This window comes from Salvia hispanica, chromosome 2 (genome assembly GCF_029641045.1).
Source record: "Salvia hispanica isolate PSC_SH4W2 chromosome 2, Shi_PSC_v1, whole genome shotgun sequence".
Lineage (NCBI taxonomy): Eukaryota > Viridiplantae > Streptophyta > Magnoliopsida > Lamiales > Lamiaceae > Salvia > Salvia hispanica.
The window spans coordinates 56795284-56814246 of NC_142693.1; the positions used below are offsets into that span (position 1 = coordinate 56795284).

The following is an 18963-nucleotide window of genomic DNA, read 5'->3' on the forward strand; positions in this document are numbered from 1 at the left end:
CTCTTAACTCAAAAAACTCCAAATTTTGGACTTATTACAATATAAGTTATGTCATCCAATATATTGCTGTATATCTAAAGCATACCCTTTCATCCTTGGTTAATCATACCGGAAATAGACTGAAATAAATTTCTTAAAAAATCTCTATTATTTATTCTGACGTTCAAAAATGACGTGTTTCCGAATAATTAAGTACCATTAACTACTATAAAATACATTTTATATTCTCATGCTAAGTTGGCTCGTTTTTCAATTAATTTAACAATGTGATTAGTAACACAAACACAATGGATTCTCAATCTTTGAAGACATTAAAGAAAATCAAAATAAATTTTAATAGATTCTCTCAACAATATTATTAATAAAGATTTGCCCAATTGAATTCAATTTTCTCTCTGAAGCTCACGCACCACCAGGCTGAGGATCTCTCTACTGTATCTTCTACTTTCCCTCTTTCCCTCTTTCCCTTTATATGTAAAAAACCAATGAGAAGCCTCATCGAAACTTCCAACCCTCCAAAAAGAGAGAAATAAATCAACAAAGGAAAAAGAGACTCAAAGTCAAAACTGGGTTGCAGTAATTTCTCTCTCCCTCCACACCACTTCATTTCCCTTTGATCTCATTCTCTCTGCTTTCACTACTTTCTCTCTACCTGTATTTGGTAATAGGACTTCCAATTTCTGCGACCCATATGAGATAGCCAGGTAAAGTTTTAATCTTTTTCGTTTTCCCTTCTTTATTTATTTAATTTCCCATGCTGGGGTTCGATTAATGCGCTTCTGGGTGGTGGGATTGAGGCAAATGATTTGCTAGTTCAGAAAAGATGTGGTTTTGGCTGTGGATTGAGCTTGGAATTGGTTTTTTGCTGAAGATTATTTTGTCATAGAATTTTGCTAATGCGAATGAGATCCAGATTATATTGATGTGTGCATATGCTTGCTTTTGTATGTGTATTTATGTACAAACCAGTTAATCTTTTAAAAGCTTTATTAAGTATTCATCTGCAGATGTAATAAAAAGGGTTAAGATTCGAATGCTAGCTTATATTAGTAGCCTTTTCCCCTGATTCTTGATTAATTTCGTGACAATGAATAGTTTCTGTGAAAAGACGGGGCATCTAAATTTAGGTTTTGGCTGAAGCGATGAATAATTTCTATTTAATTGAAAAAAATAGTAGTAGTAAAATATTTCAAGGACAGTGTTATTTATTTGGTTTAATGGTTGGGGGAAGATATTTTGTATATTCAGTTGTGCAGTGATGTTGATAATTTAATGCTGGACAGTCATTAAGATTGCTTATCTAGTTGCTCGATGGTCTACTTTTTTGTTTTCTTTTGAATTCTTGTTGTCGTATATAAGTGCAGAGAAGCATTCTGCAGTTTGTAGAGGATTTAAGTGACATTGGGTACTGAATCTCCTCGCTCCCAACAGTGATGCATGTACGTGTTTCAGATTGAAGCGTCAATCTTGGAGATTTTCAAGATTCCAAAATGGAAGATAATAGTCCTAGGACGGATTCGTCCACTGATGCTGATACGGAAGATAAAATGGTACTTATAATGCAGTATGATGTTTGTTTCCGTTTTTCAGAAGTGTATACGTATATATGATATGAAATATGAAGTGATGCTTGGATTCGGCTTTTAATTTATGTTTGATGTCTTATGTTTACATTCTTCTAACACTTAAAGCTATTGAAGTTAGTTGATGATTTGATCATGGGATCTGTTCTTGTGCAGAGCAATCAATTACAGGGAATAGGTGCTTCCGATGGCAGTGATAAGTCTAGAGATCAAAAGGTTCTTGAACTCTAAATTTTCCCCCACATGTTTTATTTTATTTAATGCAGATGTGTAATTGCCACATCCTTCTGTAGACTCTCCGTAGGCTTGCTCAAAACCGGGAAGCTGCAAGGAAAAGCCGCTTGAGAAAAAAGGTAGGTTTGTTGGTATTTTTAGTAAATCCCTTTTACTTTCAATCAATAACAAAATGCCACCTTTTAGGTCTTCAATGGTATCAAGTTGTGGCTCTAGTAGTTCCGATAGTTTTTTGCTTTATTGGTATAGTTGTATATTGTCAATTCTTAGTAATTTTCTAAATTTGAAGTTGATTTACATTATAAAGATCCAGTGAAATTCCATGTTTAGAAAATCTTGGTTATTCTTCTTTGATATGATCCTAAGAAAACCAGTTATTTCATGTGATATGTGGTTGTAGATTTTTGTTTTCCTGGCATAATGCATAGACGGGTTTCTGGGTATTGGATAGTTGCAGTCGACGGATTGATGCTGAGATGGGGTAATTGATTGGGGAGTTTAAATAATTTAGTCAGATACAGATGATAAGTGAGGATCAGTATGTGAGTTCGGCTAAGTAATCCAGTACCCCAAGTGTTCATTCAAACAAACTTTTTCTTTTTACGAATGTAGGACTGCCAAATTTGTCTGTCTTTCAAGTTTCAACAAAACTACCACCCATCCTATCCAGCTGTGCTCCAGGTTCCCACCACCGCCGATCTCTCATTGCCAGTTTCTAGTGCTGTCTGCTGACAGCCTAACATAATTATTTTTTCCGACTAGGGAAATGCTCCGTGAGCATAAGTTAATTTTCTAGGTTTGGGTGGGAGCTTGGCAAAGGTAATTTTATCTCTGTCCAAAAAAACAGACTACTTTTACCATTTTGGGCCGTCCACCAAAATTAGTTCAATTCTGAATATGGAAAGTTTTAAACGGCATATTAACCCTACACATCATATTATAATGTGGACCGCACAATCCACTAACACTACTTCCACCACCTTTTCTTTCTCTCACTCTTACTTTACCAATTGCACATTAAAACCCGTGCCATTTACAACTTTGTCTATTTTTTGTGGATGGAGGTAGTATAAAAAAAGAGAACACTTAGACATAGATTTGGTACACGTAAGACAAAATCCAAGGAAGATGAATGTGTCTAAAGCAAATAAAGCCAAAACACCGAGTTTGTACAAGATAAAGTTTTGTTCATGCATTGTGTCAGAAGTGATATATCTATGTTATCAATGATTACGAAAATCCTCTTTCCAGTTGAGTGATCGAGATTTTGGGTGAGCCTGGCTTTTCCAAGCATATTAATATCATTGTGGTTTCATTCATTTATGACTTTCTTAAGCATTCAGCTTTTAGGGCTTCAGAAATTATGTAATGGTGTACCCATTATAGTTGGATAGTTTTATAGGCGAATTTGGTTAATCAAGAGGAATTCATCATTAGTATTGAATAGTGATATCTTGGATTATTAGTAAGCCTGCTAATAGTAATCTTACTAAGAGTCTATCTGCCTCTCCAGCAAGGTCACTCACATCTTGCTGCCGGGCTCTATAAAGAAATAGAAAACTGTTATATTCATATCTTTGTTACTTAAAATGCTTTAGATGGAGTCTTGGAGTGATAATTTTATTTGTTCCTTTTTCCTTTACTCGGAAACTGTTTGAGGACACTCACCCGCACAATATTTGTACTATGATTCTTCAGAGGTGCTTTTCCAATACGGAGTTTAATTTATTGCTACTTTGATTTTTCCCGATTTCATTGATAACTTGCTTCTGTATTTGTGATATAGGCCTATGTTCAACAGCTAGAAAGCAGCAGAATGAAATTGACACAACTCGAGCAAGAGCTTCAACGAGCTAGACAGCAGGTTTCTCGCTGTTTTCTTCTTACAAATATGCGATTCCCATTTCGTCTCTTTTGTTTTTCAATTTAGTGAATGAATGTTTTTTTCTGAAGGGAATATTTATTTCGAGTTCAGGAGATCAATCTCAATCAATTGGTGGAAACGGTATGCGAAACTTATTTTGACTGTTTATTTCTGTTCCTTATATAAGAAGATTTTCCGTCCAAATTTGTAGATGTGTTATTGTCTTGTTTCGTTTTTGAAGAGGAAAAAGGTTATAAGCTTCTGTCTTTTGCATGCTAGAGCTTTCTGTCTGACCTAATAATAAAAAGAGTAGAAATCGATAATCTAGGAGGCAAGTCTGTGAGTCTTGGTTTGGGGCCGTTGCTTGTCATTTGGAGTTTCTAGATTTGAAAAACATCGCATCCCAAAATGAGGAATCTTTATAGCCAGCTCGGTACTTGAAACTACTTTTTCCTAAAAATTCCGTTTCAGCGACTTTGACTTCCGTGAATATCCACTTCTAGGTGCCTTGGCCTTTGATGTTGAGTACGCGAGGTGGCTGGAGGAGCACAACAAACGGATTAATGAGCTTAGAGGCGCTGTCAATTCGCACGCGGGGGATGGTGAACTCCGCATAATCGTTGACGGCGTTGTGTCTCAGCATGACGACATCTTTAGGATAAAAGGTGATGCTGCAAAGGCCGACGTCTTCCACATCTTGTCAGGCATGTGGAAGACGCCTGCTGAAAGATGCTTCCTCTGGCTTGGTGGCTTCCGCTCATCTGAACTTCTTAAGGTAAGTCACATTCTGATATTGACCAACCTTGAAGGGTTTAAGATATAGATCAAACTTAGCTAGAGATAGATCTCCATTATCTCTTGAGATTATTATGGAGATTTTGATAATTACTTTACATGTTTGAGAATTTCTTTCATTTGTTATACTTAAGTTGATTTACTTTCCTAGTTTAGAGTTCGTACGAGTCCTATAAACACCTCGAAAAACAAATGATTCAGTACGATATCAACCATAGGCCTCCTCGGAGGATTGTTCTTCTTGAGCTTAAATTTCAATTGTTGTCTTCCGTTTTCGTTTGGTTCCTTTTATTTTGTGTAGAATGCCTCACGTTCTATCATTTCAAGTTTCTTGATTCCCTTATTTGATTTCTGGCTATTATATTTAGTTTTTTTATTTGTTTTTTGCAATAATCTTGGTTGCAGCTTCTAATTAATCAGTTAGAGCCATTGACTGAGCAGCAATTATTGGCAATCAACAACTTGCAACAATCGTCTCAACAAGCCGAAGATGCTCTATCTCAAGGAATGGAAGCGTTGCAGCAGTCGTTGGCCGAGACGTTAGCTGGTTCCCTCGCTCCAACAGGCTCTTCTGGTAACGTTGCGAACTACATGGGCCAAATGGCAATGGCGATGGGAAAGTTGGGAACTCTCGAGGGCTTCATTCGTCAGGTTAGCTACCACTCGCCTTAGCATTTTTCAAAGTAACACCGTGTTCTTCTTGCCTACGCTGAGTTTACATATAACGTGACGAAAGGAAAAATGTTGGGTTTCAGGCAGATAATTTGCGGCAGCAGACCCTCCAACAAATGCACCGGATATTAACAACTCGCCAGTCAGCCCGTGCTCTCTTAGCTATCAGCGACTACTTCTCCCGTCTGCGGGCCCTCAGCTCCCTCTGGCTTGCGCGTCCCCGGGAATAGTAACTTAGATGGGATATTGCCTTATTGATGACTGAGTTTGTTGATTTAAAACTTGGAAGCAGCAGCAGTGTGGGAGTTGATGCTGATTTATTTAGCTCTCCTGCAATTTTAATAGTGGAAGTGCATATGTCTTGACTGATTGTATAATTTCTCCTCCCATTGTATAATTTGTAGCATTTTTAGTAGTAAGTGACTGGTTTAACAATTTAGCTTAATATAAATCCAAGAAATTGTTGATTGTAGCCTTGTTGGGAATTCAAAATTGGATATTATAAGAAAAACTGAAAATAAAAGTGTCTTTTATCGTTGTCTCAAGCAAAGCAAAATATATATAAGAACAAAAAAAATGATGAGAAATAAAATATTGAAAATATCTCTGATTAAATTAACAATGTATACTGACATTTTGTTTTCTTCCAATTAAAATTTTGTTGTTTCTCTCTGCGTAGCAAATCTCAGAGGAGTGATCAATTGCTAATTTCATCATTTAATTGTTAACTACAACTAATTTGAAACCATATAATTTTAAAAAACTTGTAGTTTACAATTTGTTACGTATAATTTTTATTTTTATTAATTAAATCAAAAAAGATAAAAAAAAACTATCAAATTAGGGTTTTGGATGAAAATGTCAATATAGTGTTTCGAAAATATTAACACAGTGCTTTGAGAATGTCAATATAATGACACATTGCATATATTGACATTCTACATGTATTATATTGACATATTTTATATACTATGTTGACATTTGTGTTGTACGAAAAAAAAAATTGAATTTTTTTTCAAATTTTGACGTCGGAACATATGCAAGTGAGATCTCGTTAGAATCCTTGTGAAATTATCTTTAATTTGATATATGTTGTGCGAAAAAATAATTTAAATCAAAAAAGTTATATACGTTTTAAAGTTATGAGATATTTTTTAAAAGTTAGTTACAACTAATTTGTTGTAAATTGACCTACGTTTTTTGTTGATTGTATTGATATTTCGGGGTTGATGATCTAGGCCCTTAATTTGAATATCTAATTGCTATTATTTAGTTGTAGTTAACAATTAAGTATTGAGTTAGCAATATAACACTCTCCGTCATTCCAAAAAAATATCTACTATTATTTATATTTATATAGTAAATATTAATCAATTTGTCAAGTTAAAAATATGAATTTAACTTATGTTGAATTTTCGATATAATGTACGCCTATACGGTTTGAGAGTTTTGACATTGTGTACCATACCGACCCACTCATACTTCTATCCTCCGATTTGATCCTCTCATTTTGTTTAATTTTCTCTCCCTTCACTCTTTCTTATTTTTGTTATAGATATTGGATTATTGAATTGTTGTGTAGTGAAGAAATGAGTTGTGCATAAATCAACTATGCATATGCATACTAAATAATTGGCTTTGGTGTTAAAATTGAAATTGTGGAATATGATTAATAATAATATTAGAAATTGAGATACGATTTGATCCTTTATTCCAATGTGTGTATGCGTGTAAGGTAGAACTAGCCAAACTTTGGGACTCCTCTAGGTAGTGATATTATTTAATTAAAGATACTAGGTTTGGCGTGCAATTTTAATTCATCATTTAACTTCTAATGTCTTTATGTTTATGCATTAAATGCCTAAATTCGTGGGGTGAATTTTATCCTAGCAATTTAAATTCTCGTGATTACTTTTCTCACATTTGCATTAATTATCTAAATACGTAGGTGCATACGTATACCTAAAACAAACGTCATGGACACAAAATACATACATATTTTATAGCACTCCACTATAAAAAGAAATTGTAATAAAATATGTGTAGACTCTTATTAGGTATAGTAAATTATACGAACGTGGATGATAAATGATATTGCCCATGATATGTGAATTCTCATATTAGGGGATTTACTTCTATAACTAATTTTTTTCTTAAGTTATAATTTTAAAACAAGCAAATGTCAAGAATTGCGTTGAATGTGAAATAAAATAATACTAGTGTGTATGTGATCACTAAAGTCAAGAATTAGACTTTCAGTTATACGCTCAACTTTGATTATTGGCGCAATATTATTGCATTTCCACTCCTCTTACACAACCATATCTTGAATTTCGCTTTGAACATTTATTAATACTATATTTGGTCAAATGACGATGAACGTACTTACCTATTTTGGGTATAGTATTTGACAATGCGTTTTAAACAAGAATGTCAATCCAGATCAAGTTGTATCTCTTTGATTTGGTTTAATTTAATTTAGAATATAGGATTTAGTTATCTTATATATTACTTATATTGTTAATTATTTATGGCATGTAAATTTTCTTGTTTCTAACGTTTGATATATATTTACATAGAAATGCTATATTACAGACTTTATATGAGCCTCATTTATGAGGATTACTTTTGATAAACTTATGTTTAGCATTGTTTATTCTTTTATACATTTAGTTTGTTTATAGGGAAAAATTGTTCACTAAAATCATAATTTTTGGTTGATTTCTTATCAATTCCACATCTTTCAAAATTAGCAAATTAAATTACAATTTTTGTACATCTCTCAAATCTCAATTATACATTCAATTAAAATTTTAATGAAATTTGTCGTTAAAATCATATAATTTTTTTTGTTAACATCTGAATAAATTTAGCATTTTCTATATTATAACGGTCTATTTAGATGGAAAATATACTTTAATTTTATTATATTTTCTATGAAGTTGTACTTCCGTTTTTATTATCTATGGAGTCATTTCAATTTATATATTGTGTACTGGTTTTCGATTTTTGAATTGAAAATAATGAATAGTCAAATTAAATGTTGTGACGTGAGAAGAAGCCTAAGAAGAGAGTGTATATTGTGAGAGACCACAGTTATATAGTAGTTTGGAACAGAAAAAAAAAGGAAGGAATAATGAGAGAGAGTTGAAGGCCTTGACAAAACATGTGATTTGATTATAATAAAACAGTATAATTTGATTATCACCAAACTTACACGTGTAGTAATTGTATCTACACCACAACTTTAGTCAACCACTAAATATTTTGCATTACTTATTTGGGAAAAGCTATAGCTGATATTCAATTAGCAAACTCTCTGCCAATCGCAAACAATTGGCCACGCCGGAGCTATTCCACTCCGCCGCCGAGTATGTTTCCCTCACCTCAAATATCTGTATTCGCATCTCGATTTTGTTATGATTTCTGCCTGTATTTCTGATGTTTCATTCATTCGAGTTGATGTGTGTGTTTCAGCATTCGGCTATTGGATTGGATACTTCCTTCGTTATTGAGGATTTCTTCAGATCTCTTCTGATTTTCAATTAACATCATTTTCATGAAAAGAAAATAAATTTATCTCCCACCGACCAATTGCGTTCTGCATTTTAGTTCACAAATTTCCTCCGACTTTTTATCTTGCTTTTAGTTTCAATTATTGATCAATTGAAGCTTTCTTTGCATAAACAATAATTTATTCATACTTTATTTCCACGTTTTATTGTGATTTATCCAGTTAGTTGAGCTCGATTAAGAAATTAGATCCAAATCAGATGTGGCTGGCTGAATTTTGCCTCGGTTTGCTGCTTTTTGAGCTGGAATTTGTTAGGAAATATGCTCAAATTGACTAATATTTCTTGTTTTGTGATGATGAATTCTGATAATCTAAATTATAATCACCGGCAGCGACGAATTCATGAAATTTGATGCTCACTATTTCCTGAGTTTTGTTTGAGTTATTAATTATATCTTTTAGAATAAGTGTATGCATAAACATTAATTAATTATTTCATATCTTCCACGTTTTTTGTTTGCTTCATCTAGTCTACTTGAATTTGATTAAGAAATCCGCAATTTGTTTTAAATTATATGCACAGCTTGTACAAGTTGACTACAAAGATGCACAGCTTTTTATAACTTACTTAATTTGTGAATCCATAGGCTAGTTTAGTGTTTTATATCTGCACACAAATTTATCCTTTGTTTTGTGACATTATTGATCTCAGTTTGACATGCTTAGAACAGCTTTGCAAGATCGATCCTGCACTCTGATGATATGGTCACTGACAACGAAGATCTGTTGATCGAGATCCTCCTCTGGCTGCCGGCTAAATCCCTCATCAGATTCAAATTGGTGAGCAAGAAATGGTTCAATTTGATATCGAGCCATCATTTCTCCGAACAGCATACTCTGCAGCAGCGCCACAGACGCCGTCATTCAAAGTTGAGGCCTTCCCTCCTCCTCCATCTCGCAGAGGCATCAAGCTACTTGTATCTTCACAGCAGCCCCAATGGTGAAAATTTGGTGCCATATGCTTTCTCCTCGGCTCTAGCTTCTCCAACTATTCGGAGCTTCTCCAACGGCCTTTTTCTGCTCCAGTGCCGCAATGTCGAGAGCCCTTTTGAAGTCTGTCGCGTCTACAATCCAGCCACAAAGCAGTCCAAGAAGATCTTGCTCAACGTGGATCGCATGTATAGAAGTGTTTTGGGGCTCAACTTGGTATTCGATCCCCTGAAATCGCCTCATTACAAGATTGTTTGCATCAAGTCTACTCCGAGGAGGTCATTCAGCCTCTGCCGGAGTTGGTGGAGGCGCTGTCAGATTGAGGTGTACGAGTCTGAAACGAGCACCTGGAAGGTGTGTGGCGAACCTTTTCTGGCTCCACGTGAACTGCTGTTTGATCACGGGATAGAGTGGAAAGACTGCATCCACTGGTGTGGGGTCTTCTTTGATCTTCAAGAGTGTAATATTGGACAGCATCCAGAAATTGTGGTTCCCGGGGATGCTGAAACGGGGGGTTTTCTCCAGAAATATGTAGAGTCGAACGGGTTTTTGCACAATGTTGCTCACTTCCCCACAAAGAAATCTGTTATGGTCTTTGAACTGCAACGTGACTACTCTGAATGGTCGTTGAAGTATCACATTAACCTTGGTGGAGCTTTGGCGCCACTGTCCGTGCTGAGCTACATCAGGGGAGATAGCGAAAAGGAAGAAGATAGCAAGTTGGTGCTTCATGAACCGGGCAAGATTAAGTTTTACGCGCTGCAAGAGAATTGCGTGAAGGGGCTGGTTGATTTCGAAGGGAAGGAGTTTTACAAAGAGGGACAGGCTCAATCAACTGTGAACCGTAGTTTTCAAGTCATTGAAACTCTAGCTTCTGTTTGATCCGGTAGTTTCAAGGTTATGTTTTTCATGTTTCTTGATCTCACAACATGGTTATCTTGTTTATTTATGTATTGGGAAAATTCTTAAACTCCCAAAGTTTGTGATTCATGTCTTGGGCACAACTCATGAATATTACCCAAAACTTATGTTGTTCATGGCTGTCATTTCTAGCAAGTGTGCTTTACATATGCGCATATAATTTGTCATTACGACAAACTTATGTTGTTCATGGCTGTCATTTCTAGCAAGTGTGCTTTACATATGCACATATAATTTGTCATTACGACAATGTAAATGTAATGATGATTGCTCACCAACTTTGAAACACAAATATAGATGAAATCATTTCTCATTGATAACTAATTTAGGCCACAAGAGAGAGTATGAAGTTTTATTGATATACAACCTTCTTGTTAGTTGTTACGGTAATCAATAATTCAAGATTGAATAATCATGCTAAAAACTCATCTTTCTCATTCAAAACAATAATTAATCCATGGTTCCAAGTAAGATATGATGGTGTTTCCAATTATTAATGAAGAGTTGAAAGACTACAAAATCATGTCCATTCAACATGTATCCTTTTTTCAATCTAAGAATGTTTCTATTCTACATTAAACTAACCATATTTTCTTATGCAAAGATTGGGAATCCTAGACATTGTGATTCAATACAAACATACTATTAGGTTAAAAAAATTATAGAGTTTCAAGGCCGATTGGTGCAACGGGGGTTATCCCGAAACTCTGAAATTTTAGGGTTATAGTTGAAAATATATAACTTGAAAACTTATAATCCGAATGACATGTAATTCAATAGCTCGACAACTCGACAATCGAACCGAGTTGACCAGATGGACATCCCTAGTCCTTATTTTTCGCCCCTTCCATTTTCCGACTCCGATACTACCACAGTTCGCTGTTTGAATCACCCATTATAGAGAAGCAATCTTAAAATATACTGTAGTAAAAAACTTGTACTACCACAGTTAGAGCATCCACAATAGCGGCTAGCCCACCGGCTAGCCGATTCGCGTCGCTAGCCGGTCGGCTAGCCGAACTATTGCAATCGGCCAGCCGAGAATCGGGGAAAAAATCGGCGTGGGCTAGCCGAATTGAGGGCGCTGGCCGCCATTGTGGCGTGCCGACCGGCCAGCGCCAATTTTCGTTTTTTTTTATTTTTTTTAAACCGATATATACGTGATTTTAGTTTCATTTTCATTTGCACCACTTGTTTTAACGAGTTTTCTCTCTCTCTAAATTTCTATACAAAAGCAATATCGAGCGATAGACAACAACAACGAGTCCAGCCCGACGACGAGCAGATCTCAGACTCCCACGGTACCCGTGGGATCTGGATGGGGCCAGATGGGCGGGAAAACGTCCCTTGACAACAATTGATGGGGATGATGGCTGGAGCGCAGGGGAGGATGCAGGGGGGGGGGATGCCGGGCGGGGTGCAGGCCAGCGGCGGGCAGGCGACGCTGGGGTGGGGAGGTATGCCCCAGATGCAGCAGCAGATGATGCAGCAGATGATGGGGATGATGCCGGTATGGCAGGGAGGGATGCAGCCCGGTATACATCCCGGGATGCAGGGGTCACCGGGGGGACACGGTCTATCGTCCCTCTCTTGATTTTTTGACGGCTTCGTCTCACACGTCGACCCAAGTGGAGACGCAATTCACTGGTGATGACCTTTTGTCATTACATGAGATGGGGATCGATCTCAGGGAGCCGAACACTCCCGTTCCAGCGGGTCGGGCCGCGCCGAAGAAGAAGAAGGCCAAGGGGAAGGGCAAGGTGGTCGGCGAGTCGTCGCAGCCCGCTGATCACGACACCCCCACGCGGAGGAAGTGGACGAAGGATGAGTACGCCGGCGTGGCCAAGGCGTGGTTGTCGGTCTGCGACGATCCGCTGGTTGCGAACAACCAGCGGGTCGTCAACATGTGGGCGAAGATTAGAGCAGCCTTCAGGAGGAACTGCCCGCACGGGAAGGGCTACAGCGGGAGGAGTGTCGGAAGGGGTGGGAACACATCAGGACCGTGGTCGGACGATTTTCGGGGTTGTACGCCAACGCCCTCCGCCAGCTGACTAGTGGGCAGAATGAGGAGGACGCCCGGAGGATAGCGGAGAGTCAGTTCCCCTTGCCGGGAAAGTATAAGAAGTTCACTTTCTGGGAATGCTATGTGTTGCTGAAGGACTCCGAGAAGTTCCGGGCCGGGTGCGACGCTGGTTGGCCGAAGAAGCAGAGGCTGAACTATTCCGGCGACTACAGCGGCAGCAGCGGCGGATCCCACAACCTCTACTCGTCGCCCTCGCCCGGTTGGCCAAAAGCAGGCGCAACGGGCAGCGAGGGGAGGATCCTCCCTATCGCCCCAGGAGGTCATCTCGGCACCCCCCCCCCCACGCGCGTACACCTTATTCTCGCGTGCAAAAACGGAGGAACGGATGTACAAGGTCTTCCAAGAGTGGAAGGCCGCAACTGACCCACGGAGAAGAGGTTTCTCCACTCGATGCTCGAGAACATGCGGGTGGATTTGGATGCCTCGAGGGCACTGGTGGGGGGTTCGGAGGCGGGCTCAGATACCCTGGGTGGCGGCGGCGAGGACGGCGGCGGCGGCGACGAGGAGTAGAGAGTGGCGGGGCTCGTGTGTGGAAGCCCATTTTTTTTTAAAAAAAATCATGTATTTTTTTTTATCTATGTACCCTTTTTTTAATGAAATGAATGGATTTTTCCGTATATGTCTTGTAAATTTAATTCAGTAAATGTAGTTGTTTTTGAATTATTTTTATTGCGGCTGGCCTATTTGAGTAAATGCTGACGTGGCAGGTAGATTTTTAGTGCTGCTGACGTGGCTGGGAGAGAGAGTGGCTGGCCTATGGCTGGCCTATTCTTAGAGCATCCGCAATGGTCGGCTAGCGACCGGCTAGCCGATTCGTCGCGCTGGCCGATCGGCTAGCCGAACCATTGGAGTCGGCCAGCGCGAAATCGGCGAGCCGATCGGCGTGGGCTGGCTGATCGCTCGGCGCTGGCCGATGCGCTAGCCGATGCGCTGGCCGCCATTGTGGCGGGCCGATCGGCCAGCGATCGGCCAGCGCCGAATTTTGTTTTTTTTTAATTCTTTTTAAAAAAAAAAATTTAATTCTTTTTTTTTTTTTAATTTTTGAAAAACTATATAAACGCGATTTTCTCTATCTCTAAATTTCTGTACAAAAGTAACATCTAGCGATGGACAACAACAACTAGCCCAATACAAAATTAAGACCTAAAACAGAAACATGTCATATCGTCGGGACCCCCGTTCGGCTAGCGGCAAACTATAACAGATTCAAGGCGGCTCGTGTGTGGAAGCCCGGATTTTTTTTTATTATGTTATTTTTATGATTTTTAGTTAATGTACTTTTTTCTTATTTAAATAAAATTAATGAATTTTCCCGTATATGTCTCGTAAATTTAATTCCGTATTTTAATCGTAATTTTAATTCCGTAAATATAGTATATTTTGAATTATTTTTATTTCGGTTGGCCTATGGCTGACCTAAATCTGATGTGGCAGGTAGATTTTTTAGTGTTGCTGACCTGGAAGGGGAGAGAATAGCTGGCCTATTGCTGGCCTAAGCACCATTGCGAATGCTCTTATTGTGGATGCTCTCATTATAGTAGTTTAAGTCCAACTTTATTTATATAGACTTGGTAACACAAGTTGTTTAGTCTAGTTGCTCTTTTGTTGATGTTATATGTAGACTGAAATTATTGGAAGTGATTGTTTATATTTTTAGTTTTTTGCTGATCATGGTATTTAGTTGTATATGATGATATTAATCAAACTGATACTCCCCCATCTCATAAAAATAGAGACCATTTTCTTTTGGTCTGTCTTATAAAAATAACTCATTTATATTTTTGGAAAATTCTCCCCAATACATTACCCATATACATAAATTTATATATTTAAAACTTATATCACTAAAGCCTACCATTAAACACCAATAATAATATGAGTTTCACTATCCATTAATACTATTTTAATTACCATTTTCATTCCCTCTCTTACCAATTATGCATTTCATGTGCCGTCCCAAATGTCATTTTTATTATGGAACGGAGGAAGTATACTCTTTCTAGAAGCGATAGTGTCTCATGTTAAAATTCTTAATATCTTGTCCCATATCGACTTGGTAACTATCCTAACTCACCTATAAAAGTATGGATAATCCTCCCTCTTATACGGCCTTTTAAGGGATGAGTGACTTATTTCTAATATGGTCTCAGAGCGGGCCCAAGTCGACTATGAATTTTATCCTTCTCTTGCCTACTCATGTGATGGAAGTCCGATATGTCATTACGCCCCACACATGAAGGTCGACGATGAATTTTATCCTTCTCTTGCCTACCCACGTGATGGAAGTCCGATGTATCATTACGGCCCACATATAAAGGGGCGTGTTAAAATTCTTAATATCTTGTCCCACATTGACTTGGTAACGATCCTAGCTCACCTATAAAAGTATGGATAACTCTCTCCCTTATAACGCATTTTAAGGGATGAGTGACTGTAACAACCCGAATTTTTCTATCTTTTTAATTATCATCGAAAGATGTCGGTTGTGCGTTTGAAAATTTTTCGCCTTAATTTCTTTTGTCGAGAAAATGATTCTACATTTTTGCGCCAAAATAATTATTCTTTTCAAGCCCAAATTATTCATATAAATTAAATTCTTTTGAGAAGGCCCATATACCCATCCCTTTTTCAAATTATGCAGTCAAATAGTTGGTCAAATATATCTCAACTCCCTTCCCATGGCTCTTCACCCATCTTCCCCTTTTATTTGAAAAAAAATCTTCAACCAAAATTAAATCAAATCTTTGAGATATATACATAGATATCTTTTCCAACTATAGTATAAATAGTCCATGTTTCCACGTTCTTCCGCAACTAAAAATCTGAGAGAGAAGCCACCAATCTACGAGAAGAAATAGTTTGGAGAGAAGAAACCGAGAGTTGAGGAGATAAAAAAAAGAGAGTGAGGCAGCGACGGTTGAGAAAGAAAATTGACCATGTTAGGAGCGTGACGGCTCCGTTCAACCAAACGTAGCAGCGGCGAGGCTGCTGAGCGACGTGCTGGAGGAAGGCGGCGCCGGCTCTGTGCTGGCAGCAGCGACCACGGCAGCACAATCTGCAACGAGTTTCGGAATCAAGAGCAGCAGCAGCAACGGCGGACAGCAGCTGCGAGGGCGACGGCGTGAAGGGGAAGAAAGAGAGGAGATGACGGAGACGGAGGGGTGAACAGCGCGTCGATCTTGTAAACTCGACGGGTGGAAACGGGCGGCGTGGAGATGGCAGCGGCGAGCAGCAAGAGTGGCGGTGCGAAGCTGATCGAGACAGCGATGGCACTTCTCGCGTCTGCTCGATGAATTCCGAACAGCAGCAGCAACGACTGAGCGGCGGTTGTGGCCGAGACGGGCTGAATTTTGATAGACAACCACGACTTGTCTCAAGGCGACGGTGAAGGGGCTAGAACGGCAGTCCGTCGCCGCTGTGATTACCACTGCAACGGTGCTGCAAATTCAGTGAAGAAGAGAGAAAGGCGACAGAGGATGTGTTTCAAATGGAGAAGAGAAGTCTTTTTCTTAGTTTCTGTTTGGGCCAAGGAAATAATGGAGATGATTGTGTTAAACTTGGGCCAGCAGCTAGTAGCGTAAGGGATTGGATTAAGGTGTCTGGCTGCTTTAGATCAAAGTGCGTGGATTTCAGATTTTCTCAAGTAAAGATCGAAGGGTAAGAATTTAACCTCCATAGAATATATGCATTGTTTAGTTAAATGTATTTTCCCAAAGTCTAATTTATTGCAATATTATTTTCTTTCATAAAAGGGTGAATTTTTGCAAGCTATTTGAGAATGGAACAGAAAACAAATTGAGGATTTAAGAGAACGAGGTGGACTTTCTTTTTAAATAAGGGCAATGCCTAAGTATATTTTTATGAATATTTGCCATGCCATGTTTTGTTTTATCTATGGAACCTGTGTTTTGTTTTATCTATGGAACCTATCTGCGGTGGCTTTTGCCATCTATGGATAATCGAATTCGGTTCTGACTAGAGAGTGAATCCCTACTCAGACTAGTGTACACCAATGGGGATTGTGAGCCGTCTTTTGGGTCGGCCGGTCTAGTGACTTGGAATGTGGCCACATTCTTTGTCATCAATGGATCAGATATGGTAGACATCTATGGAAAAATGACTGATCAGTCGACTTTTACGATGTAAATGGTTTTAGTGTCTTGGGCATTTTTCAAAGTTAAACCCCGAGTTCACTCAATGGTGGCATGATAAATACTTTTTATAAAATGTTTTTCGGCATGAGTCCACTGAGTGCATCAAGTACTCAGCCCTGTATTTCTTTTAAAAAATATGCAGGTTAAGCTGTGACGAGCGCGGTGGGTGTTGAGCATAAAAGTAAAGAATATAATAAATAAAGATTTCGAATATATTATGTCTTCATACATAGTATAATTCTTCTCTCGAATGCTCCCGCTGAATGTTGTTTCTTTTGAGTTCATTTATTGATGAGATGTTATTTCTTTTGAGTTCATTTATTGATGAGATATTGTACTCCTTTGAGTTGTCAGTTGTTGAGATAATACTCTGATTTTTTTCGATATACTCTATTTATTTTGAGCTATGGTCGAGTTTTGTTGTTTTCCCCCTTTCTTTCCCGCTTCTTTACCCATTTCTAATATCTCACTTTCTCTGCTTGGTATTTTTGTAATTTCCACTGTTAATAATTAATAAGGTGTTAAGATTTTGCTTTCAGAATTTGGTCAAAGCAAACTTGTATAGTTTTTCTCTGTCTGTTTAGTAAAGTAATAAAACTTTGCGTGTTTAAAATATCTTTTGAGTGTAATTATTATAATTGGAGATTAGTTAAACTATCTCTGTCTGTTTAGTAAGGTAATAAAACTTTGCGTGTTTAAAATATCTTTGAGTGTAATTATTATAATTGGAGATTAGTTAAACTAAGTTAAGACTCCAGATATGTGGATTCTTCCTTGGTTTTTCCATCATATTCTGTCGCGTATAAAAAAGGTTATATGGCATTGCAAGAATCATCTGCCTGTTTTAATTTAATGATAGTCTTACTAATAAAAGGAGTGAAGGACTAATCTGGAATTATATGGACAAATAAGTGAAGGAGTGAAGGACTAATAAGTGTAGACAAATTCACAAGGGATGAATTATATGGACAATCCCTTCAATCGTGTGTTGTTTAAAACTCCCGTGTGGATTCCAAAGATTTTTTACATATTCATGACTCTGACACTCCACTCGGTCGAGTGATACGGACTGACTATGACAACTATTGACGCTTGGTGCATGGTTTAAGAGCAACTCCAAGGGAGAGGGTAAATGGAGAGGTAAAGAGAAATAACTACCATTTTTACCTCTTCTTCATAAAATTTCATGCTCCAAGGAAAGGGTATTTGAGGAGGTATTATACCTTCTTTCATTTTGAGGAGGTATCTTTACCTCTTCTTGATAGAAAAGGTATAAAGTTAGTTATTTTGTTTGCTTTTTGAATTTACCTTCTTTCCTTGGAGTCCATTACTTTTTAAGAAGGTATAATAACCTTTTTGAGGAGGTAAATGAAAAATATACCTTCTCAATATACCTTTTCCCCTTGGAGATGCTCTAAGTGACATATTTTGTTGCACAATTTTAATTATCCAAGAGTCGTATGGTTTGACCCGCACAGATATGTGCACTTTGCACGCTTATTGTTTTGATTTTTCTTGCTTAAAATTTCGTCTTGTCGCCATTTTTTCTTGAGTCCCGACACACGAGAGTAAACTAACACTCAAAATGTAATACTTATATCAAAATTATTGTAATTTGATTTACACCATTTGATCTTGACGAAGCACGAGCATCATGGTCCTTGGGCAACATGACTGGCGGGGATCATGTATAATGGCGCCCGAGGATGCCCACAACTCCCAAGGCTGAGGGATATGAACCATTGATGCACGAGTGATCCCAACGTGGAAGACCATCCATACCCAATTAGAGTTGGGTGAAATTATCGATTCAAAAAGTGGCCAACTTTGAAGAAATAATTATGTTACTTACCAACAATTGGACTGAAGCAAATAAATAAACCACACTCACTTGAAACATAGATTAACAGTACCGCATTAATTCCTCAAGTTAAATAATGGCTCATGTGAAAAATAATTAAGCTGCTGCTTTAGTGACTCATTCCAACACTATATTAAATTTAATAGTATCAATTTTTGTAAGATATAGTACTGTATTTTATTTAATAGTATCAATTTTTGTAAGATATAGTACTGTATTAAAATACAAATACATAGCACAGTTCAGATTTGTATTATGTTGAGCCCACAAATTGGACTGGCACTGGCCTGTT

General features: G+C 37.9%; 2 protein-coding genes and 1 long non-coding RNA gene across 10 annotated transcripts; all 3 read left to right on the forward strand.

Annotated features, from left to right (window-relative positions):
- Nucleotides 1-396: 396 nt before the first annotated feature.
- LOC125201342 (transcription factor TGA2.2-like) lies at nucleotides 397-5620 on the forward strand. 5 transcript variants are annotated; one of them, XM_048099413.2, is made up of 9 exons: nucleotides 397-704; nucleotides 1453-1550; nucleotides 1740-1799; nucleotides 1877-1936; nucleotides 3604-3681; nucleotides 3771-3822; nucleotides 4185-4456; nucleotides 4882-5127; nucleotides 5232-5620. In XM_048099413.2, the coding sequence occupies exons 2-9, from the start codon at nucleotides 1491-1493 to the stop codon at nucleotides 5376-5378; spliced, it is 975 nt and encodes a 324-aa protein (XP_047955370.1). In that variant the 5' UTR covers nucleotides 397-704; nucleotides 1453-1490; the 3' UTR covers nucleotides 5379-5620. The 5 variants fall into 5 exon arrangements, with proteins under 5 accessions (XP_047955370.1, XP_047955366.1, XP_047955365.1 ...); XM_048099409.2 differs by having other exon boundaries at nucleotides 398-704; nucleotides 1360-1550; XM_048099408.2 differs by having other exon boundaries at nucleotides 398-704; nucleotides 1365-1550.
- A 2753-nt stretch (nucleotides 5621-8373) lies between these two features.
- Nucleotides 8374-10698, forward strand: LOC125201611 (F-box protein At5g07610-like). Of its 4 annotated transcripts, none has more exons than XM_048099792.2 (2): nucleotides 8374-8519; nucleotides 9375-10698. In XM_048099792.2, exon 2 carries the CDS (start codon nucleotides 9425-9427, stop codon nucleotides 10532-10534), a length of 1110 nt encoding a protein of 369 aa, XP_047955749.1. In that variant the 5' UTR covers nucleotides 8374-8519; nucleotides 9375-9424; the 3' UTR covers nucleotides 10535-10698. The 4 variants fall into 4 exon arrangements, with proteins under 4 accessions (XP_047955749.1, XP_047955750.1, XP_047955751.1 ...); XM_048099793.2 differs by having other exon boundaries at nucleotides 9394-10698; XM_048099794.2 differs by having other exon boundaries at nucleotides 8381-8519; nucleotides 9389-10698.
- A 4665-nt stretch (nucleotides 10699-15363) lies between these two features.
- LOC148932711 (uncharacterized) lies at nucleotides 15364-16493 on the forward strand. The gene is made up of 2 exons (XR_016135473.1): nucleotides 15364-16313; nucleotides 16409-16493. It is a non-coding gene; the product is annotated as an uncharacterized LOC148932711 (long non-coding RNA).
- The last annotated feature ends 2470 nt before the right edge of the window (nucleotides 16494-18963 follow it).